The sequence below is a fragment of the Oncorhynchus nerka genome, linkage group LG26 (genome assembly GCF_034236695.1).
Source record: "Oncorhynchus nerka isolate Pitt River linkage group LG26, Oner_Uvic_2.0, whole genome shotgun sequence".
Taxonomy (NCBI): domain Eukaryota; kingdom Metazoa; phylum Chordata; class Actinopteri; order Salmoniformes; family Salmonidae; genus Oncorhynchus; species Oncorhynchus nerka.
The window spans coordinates 12,618,310-12,630,093 of NC_088421.1; the positions used below are offsets into that span (position 1 = coordinate 12,618,310).

At 42.0% G+C, this 11,784-nt stretch overlaps 1 protein-coding gene across 1 annotated transcript in view; it reads right to left on the reverse strand.

Annotated features, from left to right (window-relative positions):
• LOC115110304 (G patch domain containing 8) overlaps positions 1–7,999 on the reverse strand; it is a 34,884-nt gene extending 26,885 nt beyond the window's left edge. Inside the window, exon 1 of the mRNA XM_029635830.2 lies at positions 7,897–7,999. Coding sequence (XP_029491690.2) covers positions 7,897–7,941 — 45 coding nt within the window. The 5' untranslated portion in view covers positions 7,942–7,999. The remainder of the gene's footprint in view (positions 1–7,896) is intronic.
• Positions 8,000–11,784: the final 3,785 nt, after the last annotated feature.

Below are 11,784 nucleotides of genomic sequence, written 5' to 3' on the forward strand. Positions count from 1 at the left end.
AAACGGGTACAAACGACCCTCAAACGTCTGTCCGAGCCCATATTAAAACGGGTACAAACAACCCTCAAACCGCTGTCCGAGCCCATATTAAAACGGGTACAAGCAACCCTCAAACCGCTGTCCGAGCCCATATTAAAACGGGTACAAACAACCCTCAAACCGCTGTCCGAGCCCATATTAAAACGGGTACAAACAACCCTCAAACCGCTGTCCGAGCCCATATTAAAAAACGGGTACAAACAACCCTCAAACCGCTGTCCGAGCCCATATTAAAACGGGTACAAACAACCCTCAAACCGCTGTCCGAGCCCATATTAAAACGGGTACAAGCAACCCTCAAACCGCTGTCCGAGCCCATATTAAAACGGGTACAAACAACCCTCAAACCGCTGTCCGAGCCCATATTAAAACGGGTACAAACAACCCTCAAACCGCTGTCCGAGCCCATATTAAAACGGGTACAAGCAACCCTCAAACCACTGTCCGAGCCCATATTAAAACGGGTACAAACAACCCTCAAACCACTGTCCGAGCCCATATTAAAACGGGTACAAACAACCCTCAAACCGCTGTCCGAGCCCATATTAAAACGGGTACAAACAACCCTCAAACCGCTGTCCGAGCCCATATTAAAACAGGTCATTATTTCAGTTGGAGGGCAAGCTGCATCAGCATGTTTGTTTTGGAGAATTCCATTAGGGAGAGGCAGTTCCTTAGAGCGAAGGGAGGGGGTTATTTACCATTCGGGACACACAACTCTTGATTTTCTGAAGTGATCAGAATGCCTAAATGTGTGACCGGCTGCAGCTCCAGCAACAATCTTCACACTGCTGCCTGCTGGTCCTCTCTCATCTCCCCTCTGTCTCTGGTCTAATTTCACCACTCACTAAAGCAAAACAAATATTGTGGCATTAAAAACAAATAAACATCCATCTAAACCTGTAACTGAGAGTTTCCACAACCACTGCCTACAGTGAAATGGATGCTTACCTCGAATGACCCCACATTAGGGGAGGTCTGCTGCTCAGACCGAGTCTGGTGGTAGACACATGAAGGAAGAGAGACTAGGTGGCTGCTCTGAATACTGAGCAGTATGCTCTGCATAGTGTTATAACATGCAACATGCCTGAGCCCCAATGACAATTTAGTCTGAATCAATGGGCTTTCTATGAGATGGGTGGGATGAGATGTCTGTGTACACAGGCTGAAGTTAGACCGACTGTCAGTGGATCTCTGGGTTTTGCTTGTGCAGTGCAGTGTCGCTTGGCAGCGGGCTCTTGTGTAGACCAGGAGAGAAACACCTGGCGAATACTGAGCGACTGGGTATCCTGGACTAGAAATAGTTACATATTTTGATATTATTTTTGACAATACATCTTCAATATCGCAATATTATTTTTGCACTAGTTGGCTGTACCTGCACCAAAAATCCAATAAAAAAATATATAATAATTGAAATCGCAATACATATAGAATCGCAATACATATTGTATCGGCACCTAGGCTAAGTATCGTGATAATATCATATCGGGAGGTCGATTCCCAGCCCTACGAAGTAGCGTAACATACATACATCATCATCTAACAAGAGTTAACAAGCATCATAAATTCACTCTTAGTTTCAATCCAATGGAGCAACTTCTTAGCCACATGACTCAGAAGAACAGTTGTGCTTCCACACTCACAAGCAGACCCCATCTTCCACGCACTGGAACATATGGCCTGCCCTAGGGCTCCCCACCAGAGAGACAACACTCAGCAAGAGCCAGTAAGGCAGCCATACATGGGCTCTGAGGTCCCCACTGGGACACACAAATCCTGGATGAGGCGTTTCTGCACCCTGATCACATCATCAAGCCGTTGAAAAGTGCAGACGGCTTCATTGTAAATCAAACACGAAACATTTAATTTTCCTCTCAAGAACCCAAGTGCTGCAGAGTTTGCATGACAAACATAGGTCACTCGGGGCATGAATGCCCAGTCTCATTGTCCTTGCTCATCAAGCCACCTCCCCAATTCCCCCTCATATTCTTTAACGAGAGGGGGAAAAGCTGGCCTCAGCAGCATCTGAGGAATGAGCTCCGACCAGAGAAGGCAGATTGGTAAGTGCCACACTTCCCACCGGGGTCTGTATTCCCCAGAACCATTCAAGCCCATAATCCCAGTATCACATATCATCCAACCACCACAGAGCTGATCAGGTAGAGGAGTATTGGAGGTACGATACACATTCATAAAAGAACAATTGAAACCCCTCATTATTTCTGGGAAATCAAGCCAACAACTGCATCAAGGGAGAGTGTTGTAGTGTTGAGGTAGTGGGAGAAAATTACAGACTGGGTGTCTGGGCACAGCTAGGAGAAACCCACTATGATGGAACCCAGGACAGCAGAAAGTTCACAAATTCTTAGAAACCCAGAGTGTTTGGAGAGACAATAGATCGCGGAAATACAGAATGCTCCAGATGGAATGAAGGCAGCAGAGTGTGAACACTGACTGCGACAGTTTGAGACGGAGCAGTATCACGGCAGCAGACTGGTTTGGCTCTGGCTGTGTGAGGCTGGGCCGACCTCACGCCTCTGTCTTCTGCTCCTCACAGGAGGTAGGGTGGTGTGAGGAGGCGTGGTGTGTGATTGGGCCTGTGGCTGGCAGACTGCATGCTGGGAACAGCTGGTCTGGAGCAGTCTTCACTGGGCTCTGAGGCCACACAACAGACCGTGTGTGCTGGTGCTGCCTCTCCTAGTCCTAACCCCACCCCACGGCAGCTGCACAGGATGCCCAGCCACAGATCTGTAGACACCATGAGAGTGGCCAGTGGCTGTCCACACTAACACAAAATAAAATTATTGAAGTGCTGTTTCTTGTCCAGAGAAGCTGACAACCATGCTGACCACTAGGTAACCAACAGCTTGGAAATAGAAATCTCCCGTAATTTCCTTGTTCTACATTCTTGATCTGGTATTTTAGCTTGGATCATTCAATCAGTTCTTGGGTGAGGGCAGCGTTAAAGAGCACCCAAAAGCAAATAGAAAACTTCCCGTCCAAAAATAGGTGCTGCCATCACTTAGAAAAATAAGCCCCTAGTCTCATTTGTCAAAATATCTCACTTAAGGGCTGCTAAAAACACTTAGGGAATGTGTCAAGTTAGACATAGCTTAAATAAAAAACTAAATTGATCACAGGTTTATAAATATCAAAACCCCAAAGAACAAACAGGGATAAAACAGGGCAGTTGGCATAACGTGTTCTAAGCCTCATTAGGAGAGCAGAATTCTGCTGGGTTCAGGAACGGAAGAAGAAAGTCAATATGAAACACAAACAGCTTTTCATAACAAGCATGAGACAGGGGCATGACTGATGTGTCATTTTTGCAGACGGATAGATTTGCTTGCAAGGGCATGTGAGAGCAGAGCAGGGAGATTTAGGCGAGTTAATGGGAAACGTTCAACATTCAATTGCGCAGTGTAACCTGCAGCGACAACCCCCCCAAACTCTACCTTCTCTCACACCTTGCAAAAGAGAAGTGTTGGCATGAATATTTAAGAAACATCTTGAGCTAAATTCATTCATTCACCAAATAGGCCGCAGGTATTTGAGATGGAAGTATGCCACAGACATTCATTGGAGGACTGAAGGGCAAGACATAATTCATCACAGACACAGTCAATAAAAAAAAGTCAATGTAGGCTATATCAAAGCACACCATTTAATCATGTTCTGTATCACGGACACCTTATATTTGCAGAGTTATATTACATTGGGACCTAGCAACTAGCGAGCATTACTGACTGTGGCAGGACTCTTTTGGAAACATTCGCTCTCTAACAATGTGAACTCAATGAACAGAAAACACTATGCAGTGTACAATAAACTGGTAGAATACATCTATGGCCCTGCTTTATATAGCCTAGTAGTGGACTTTACTATAGGGTGGTGACAGAGCAACACATTTGACAAGAGTTTGAGCGTTTCCTATGGTCAAGGACAAGTGTGAGTAGCAGACAACCAAAGCTGCTTGTGGGTAGACGGCTCCAGCTGCCCACAAATACAAGCATAAGCCCAGACCAGTGCCAACACCAACTAAAGTAGGGTAAAGTAAAACAACACAGCCATGAAGGCAAGCAGATCTTTTGCCAGAACTTTGGGCAGCTTTAACCCAAGGGAATTAGTTTGAAAGGTATGTAGGTTATCCCAATTTGACGCAATGTAACATGATCATTGCAGTGGTAGGATGCCAAAATATAAGAAACTGGCACAGGACGTGCACATTTTTGACAGTGGCACACAATGCAGCACAACTTGTCCCAATCTCTCAAACTCTTAGCTACTTTGACAACCATGACTGAAGACCAATGTTCCCTCTAAGCTGCGCGTGCGTGCAGTAGAGCATGCAGCTCCCCCATGACTGCATGCAGAAATATCTGCCCACAGAGAGAAGCACGAGATGGAACTTAACTTTCTAGAGCAGTGGTCACCAACAGGTCGATCACGATTTCCAAGGCATTCCTAGTAGATCGCCAAACATTTCTACAAAAAACCCAACGATAAAGCCTTGTGTTCCTATTCATTTTTGTTTTGTTGTCTCGGGCTGTACAATACAGCTGCCCTGCCCACCGGGTAGGTGAACTGTTGCCATTTTGAACCATTTCATGTGTCAAAGTACAAACTCTGCCTTCCTGACGGGCCCAAAGAGCAAATCAAGTGCACTATAGGCCTAACGCTGGCCAATCGGATGGCTCAGATGACCATGTCTGCAGAGACGTAGCAGGCATAAAAGAAAGCTACAGCAAAGTTGATACTATATGATTTCAAAATGTTTAAAACCACGACTAGAGAGAAACTATCAATGAATACAGCAAAGAGCTGCCGTTTTCATGAGTGAGTTCATGTTCAAGTTCTTACTCAGCACTCTCAACATGTTGTATTTAACACTTTTAAGCCATAAAATTAAGTTTTTCCTATTTCCACTCAGCGCTACAAGTACTGCAGCAGTAATGAATGAGTTGGAATATGTATCTATGGGCTTGCGTTGTTGTTATTAGCGGTTTGGGTCTTTTTTAATATCAAGGAATATTTCACTTTCTCTGTTCATAGGAGTAACATGAATTTGTGCATGAGACAAAAATAATGGGGTGTGACTCAAGTTTCGCTATCAGCTGGTAGACAGTGTCATTTTTTGGTCAGTGGAGGAAAGGGAAAGTGGAGGGATGTTGAGAGGCAGACCCTCAGTTTGCTGCTTTCTCCCAGCACAGTAAAATAAAAAGCAAATTATTTAAATGTAAGCTCACTCAGCTGTGCTTCACAAGTAATCTATTACCGACCGATGTGATCATGTAGCCTACCCCAATTTTTTTTATTTTATACATATTTTATTTTTTAAATGGCCCCAACAAGAACAATGCACTGGCAGGGAAATTCAAGCAAAGCCAATATGTGGTGATAATCTATTGGGCCTATAGCTTATGGCACAAGCCTCATTGCGACAGTACTGTTTTTAATCAGTTAATTTTGCAAGGGTTTAATTTTAAGTCATGTTAGATCTCAGGTTGCATTTTGACTCAAAGTGATCTTGACTCAGAAAAGGTTGGTGACCACTGTTCTAGAGTTAACACTATCAACATTTCCCTTTACTGTGGCAAATGTGTTCGAATCAATGCAATAGCCACTTTCAATTCAACATACCAAAACAAACTATGCAAGAGATTTTGTTGTAGGCAGAATACATCTGAGTAGGATTCTATTGCATTAACACACACTACTCCGCCCGTACTCTACACAGACCGGTGCAGCATAAACAATCAGAGCTGCAGTAGGCCTATATGCAATTAGACCATTGACATATGGATCGGTGCCATTTACTTTGAACTGGACTGTGTTTGCAGCATTAGCGGTCGTGACTGGATGCGCTTGTTTTGAGATCAAAGCTAGAGCTGCATGTAGCCACATGTGAAAATGTTGTTCATATCCTTTGCTAGTTAGTGAGTTATTAGCCCAGTCATTTGTAGTCAGCAATAGGGGAGTGAATGCTTCCTACGAGAGAACAAAATGTGTACATTTCTAGACATTGTAACCAGAGTCAGGTAAAGAGCTTTATTTATGTCTTAAAGGGGCACTATTGTATTTTGAGACAGGCTTGAATAAGCTAAGTAGCCAATAGGCAGAGGGTAGCATAACTTGTCTGATGATCTGTAATAATGGTATGGGAATAATAATGCATTTTGTAAAGTGGTTTCTTGCATCAAACAACATTTTCAGTCACCTCCTTGTCTGAAGCACAAGTTGATAAACAGGTTAATGGCAAGCTTTGTATATCAATTTTCAAAAGTCTCATGGAATTAAGGTCTACAATTGTATTTATTTTTATTTGTATTTCACCTTTATTTAACCAGGTAGGCAAGTTGAGAACAAGTTCTCATTTACAATTGCGACCTGGCCAAGATAAAGCAAAGCAGTTCGACAGATACAACGACACAGAGTTACACATGGAGTAAAACAAACATACAGTCAATAATACAGTATAAACAAGTCTATATACAATGGCTGCTACTGTAGGCTGAATGATAGAACAGCTATTTCCATGTTAAAATGTTATGGGATGCATTTTCGCCATTGTTTTGATGGTGGTAGGCCTACATTATGATCAAATTGGCAATGTAGGCTACTATGGCTCTGTTAAAATTGTAACTTAAAGCAGGTACAGCCTCAGTGTTCACAGTAAACATGTACGGGAAGTTGCACAGAATTTTCACAAAGTTCAAGTTTCCACTCAGCAGACTTGAAATTTGCTCAGAGCTTAAAAACATTTGAGGGAACATTGCTGAAGACCACAACATAATCACTGACATGTTCTATTCTAAATACTCTATGTATTCACTAGCAACGGCGGCAGAAATTACACACTGGAAGACCAACAGATTATAAGGGTGACGACAGGACACCAACTAATCGGAATACATTCATTGCGTATGGTGAGGTTAATAGTTAGTGTTGTGGTGCTGCCAGCAATACAGTTAAATTTGTAGCCCATTAGATGTAACATGCCAAGAAATGCGTGAACTAGTTGGCATAACTGGTCAATCTGACATCAGCAGAACAGAAGCAAAACACATACCCAGCAATGTCGAGAAACTGAGAAGGGAATCCGCTGACCTTATATGTACCCTACTAGTAGTTAACAAAAGCGAATACATTGTGGGTGCAGGATTCACCAACAAGCGGCGTAGCTAGCTAGCTGCAAACGATACATGTAGTTAGCGCTAACATTACACATATTATTCTCAACTCGCCCGAATGTTGCACAGCCAGGTAGGGGGTATGTAGTTCCATGGATGGTGGCTACAGTACAGTAGAAGCCATGTTTCCTACTTACGAGCTCGGACTTTGCTAATAGCTACAATGAGGAATGTTACTATGACTGTGATGTGTTTGTCCCACCTAGCAAGCTAATTTAAGATGAATGCACTAACTGGAAATCGCTCAGAATAAGACCGTCTGTTAAATGTACATTGTCATTGTTGTCATTGTCAGCACCAACAATGTGACAGCTAGCCAGCCAACTAATGTTAGCTAGCTCGATGTAGTTAGCTCATTTCCCCAAGGTCACTCGGTTCACTTTGTCAAAATGACTAATATTATTGTGTATCCACTAACCACGTGCTAAAGAATTGGTAGTTGTGGGTTCAATCCATTGCTCGCTGGCCAAGACGAGCTCGAGAGCAATGCAACTCGTCGAACACTGGACTATCAAGTTGCTGCTAACTAGCCTAGCTAGCATACCTTTGAACCTATTACAGATTCCTGATTCATTTCAAAATGTGTTATTAATGTGCACAATTATTCTCTTGATATTATTTATACTATATTGTGTTTAGTTGCTAAATATTTGATTAACATTACCTGGAAATCACGTTCTTCGTTGAACCTAGAAAATCTGTCAGCCATTTTCTGTACGCAGCAGCTTCTTTCGTCTCTCTGAATGCTGGACTTGGAAACGCCTACTGAGTTACTAACAAAGCAACTGTCCAATTGTAACTCGCAAATGCTTTGATTGACGTATACTTTGAAACAATGTAGCACATTTGTAAAACAGTGTAACTTATTGTTATTAAGCTTGCCCAAGCATATTAGCTGGTTCCTAAACCAGCAACGGCCACCCTCATATGACAATCTAGGTCATTTAGTTTAGACTACATTTATACCCCACACAAATGCCCATTCATGTACACTTTGTAAGATTAGAAATATTATTATTTTACTTTCAGCTGTCGAAAGAGAGCAGTAAGCTATACATTACATTATTACTATGTTATTACAGCTCAATGGGAGACAACGCATTTCCACAAGCTCTACCTGGATAACAATTAAGCTAGGTTCCCATGCCATCTGGTGGCCATACATTGAATAGCTCCAAGCCCACACATCAAACAGCATTTAATTGTCACATGCTTCAAAAACAACAGGTGTAGCCTAACAGTGAAATACTTACAACAACAAAAAACACCACAAGATGAATAAATACGCAATGATACAGAAGCTCGGATATATATATTGGGTACCAGTACCGAGTCAATGTGCAGGGGTATGAGGAAATTGAGGTAGATATGCACATATAGTTGTGTGTACGTGTTATGTGTAAGTGAGAGGTGATGCAGACAGTCAAGATGCTCTCAGTGGTGCAGCTGTATAACTTGTTGAGGATCTGAGGGCCCATGTAAAATCTTTTCAGACTCCTGAGGGAGAAGAGGCTTGTCGTGCCCTCTTCGACTGTGTTTGGACTATGATAGGTCCTTAGTGATGTGGACGCTGAGGAACTTTAAGCTCTTGGCCTGTTCCACTACAGCCCCATCGATGTGAATGAGGCGTGTTCGGCCCTCCATTTCCTGTAGTCCACGATCAACTCCTTTGTATGTTGCCCATGTTGAGGGAGAGGTTGTTGTCCTGGCACCACTCTGCCAGGTCTCTGACCTCCTCAACATAGACAGAGAAAAAAGCTGAGAAAATATGTTTTTGCAAATGGTACGCAGCATCATCTGAATATGTGTGCAACAAAAGTTCAACATTCACCTTCTGCTATTTCTGTTAAGTTCCACTTCGATCACACCGACAGTGTCATTGCATTCTGGTACACCAGAATTACATACATTTCCAATTAAATGCTGCGTTTGCCTTGCAGCATTGCATTGCATAGGCAGTTGTAGTGCATTTGGTGTGGTGCATAAGTTGAAATCTATGTGTCAAACTGTATGCATAGACGGTTTGACAGGAATGGTAGCAGAAGGTGAATGTAGAACTTTCGTTGCATACATATCCAGATGATGCTGCATACTATTTAGCGCAATGATGCTGTCGGTGTGTTCAAAGCATTATACACATACAGTTTGACACATACGTTTGATAAATCCAACATATGCACCACACAGCACACACTGCAACTGCCTCCAACACAATGCTGCAAAGCAAATTAAGCATTCCACTGGAAACTTGGTACACCAGAAGTACATTAGTTTCCAGTGGAATGCTTAATTTGCCATTAATTTCCAAAAGAACGCTGCGTTTGGCTTGCAGCATTGCCTTGCAGAGGCCGTTGCAGTGCGTTCTGTGTCGTTGGATTTATCGAATGTATGCATCAAACTGTATGGTAGTGGGCTTGACAGAAGTGGTAGCAGAAGGTGAATGTTGACCTTTTATTGGACACATATCCAGATGCTGCGTACCATTTTCTGTAATGAACCTGTAGGTGTGATCAAGGCATTAGGCCTATATACAGTTGAAGTCGGAAGTTTACATAGGTTTGAGTCATTAAAACTTGTTTGTCAACCACTTCTTTTTAACAAACTATAGTTTTGGCAAGTCGGTTAGGACATCTACTCTGTGCATGACACAAGTCATTTTTCCAACAATTGTTTACAAACAGATCATTTCACTTATAATTCACTGTATCACAATTCCTGTTGGTCAGAAGCTTACATACACAAAGTTGACTGTGCCTTTAAACAGCTTGGAAAATTCCATTAAATGATTTCATGGCTTTAGAAGCTTCTGATAGGCTAATTGACATGTTTTGAGTCAATTGGAGGTGTACTTGTGGATGTATTTCAAGGCCTACCTTCAAACTCAATGCCTCTTTGCTTGACATCATGGGAAAATCCAAAGAAATCAGCCCAAAATTGTAGACCTCCACAAGTCTGGTTCATACTTGGGAGCAATTTCCAAACGCCTGAAAGTACCACATTCATCTGTACAATCAATAGTATGCTAGTATAAACACCATGGGACCACGCAGCCGTCATCCACTCAGGAAGGAGACACATTCTGTCTTCTAGAGATGAACGTACTTTGGTGCGACCTTAAAGGCAGCTCGGCAAGAAAGAAGCCACTGCTCCAAAATGGCCATAAAAAAGCCAGACTACGGTTTGCAACTGCACATGGGGACAAAGATCATACTTTTTGGAGAAATGTCCTTTAGTCTGATGAAACAAAAATAGAACTGTTTGGCCATAATGACCGTTGTTATGTTAGGAGGAAAAAGGGGGATGCTTGCAAGCTGAGGAACACCATCCCAACCGTGAAACACGGGGGTGGCAGCATCATGTTGTGGGGGTGCTTTAATGCCGGAGGGACTGGTGCACTTCACAAAATAGATGACATCATGAGGGAGGAAAATTATGTGGATATATTGAAGCAACATCTCAGATATCAGTCAGGAAGTTATAGCTTGGTTGCAAATTGGTCTTCCAAATGGACAATGACCCCAAGCATACTTCCAAAGTTGTGGCAAAATGGCTTAAGGACAACAAAGTCAAGGTATTGGAGTGGCCATCACAAAGCCCTGACCTCAATCCTATACAACATTTGTGGGCAGAACTGAAATAGCGTGTGCGAGCAAGGAGGCCTACAAACCTGACTCAGTTACACCAGCTCTGTCATCAGGAATGAGCCAAAATACACCCAACTTATTGTGGGAAGCTTGTGGAAGGCTACTTGAAACATTTGACCCAAGTTAAACAATTTAAAGGCAACGCTACCAAATACCTATTGAGTGTACGTAAACTTCTGACCCAATGGGAATGTGATTAAATAAATAAAAGCTGAAATAAATCATTCTCACTACTATTATTTTGACATTTCATTTCACATTCTTAAAATAAAGTGGTGATCCTAACTGACCGAAGACAGGGAATTTTTACTAGGATTAAATGTCAGGAATTGTGAAAAACTGAGTTGAAATGTATTTGGCTAAGGTGTATGTAAACTTCCGACTTCAACTGTATCATGGTGGCAAGGCATATGACAGGGATCATCTACTAGATTCAGCCTCGGGATAATTTTTTCTTGTAAGGGAACATTGAGAGGATGGTCGGGAGGCGTAACATAACTACAAATAATTTGTAGACTGCAAATTGACTGCAAGAAGCCCCCAAAATATGTTTGACTAAAACATCATTTCAAACCTTTTTTACATGTGTATATGATCACATCGTGTCTCTGTATTACATGTGGAAATAATTTGGAACAGATTTCTTAATTGAAAATAACTTTTTTTACAGTATTTTATGTCCAACAATGAAAATTCCACCCACCAAAAAATGTATAAATATGTACAGTACAAGTCAAAAGTTTGGACACAACTACTCATTCAAGGGTTTTCTTTATTTTTACTATTTTCTACATTGTAGAATAATAGTGAAGAAATCAAAACTATGAAATGACATATGTTATCATGTAGTAACAAAAGTGTTAAATCAAAATATATGAGATTCTTCAAAGTAGCAACCCTTTGCCTTG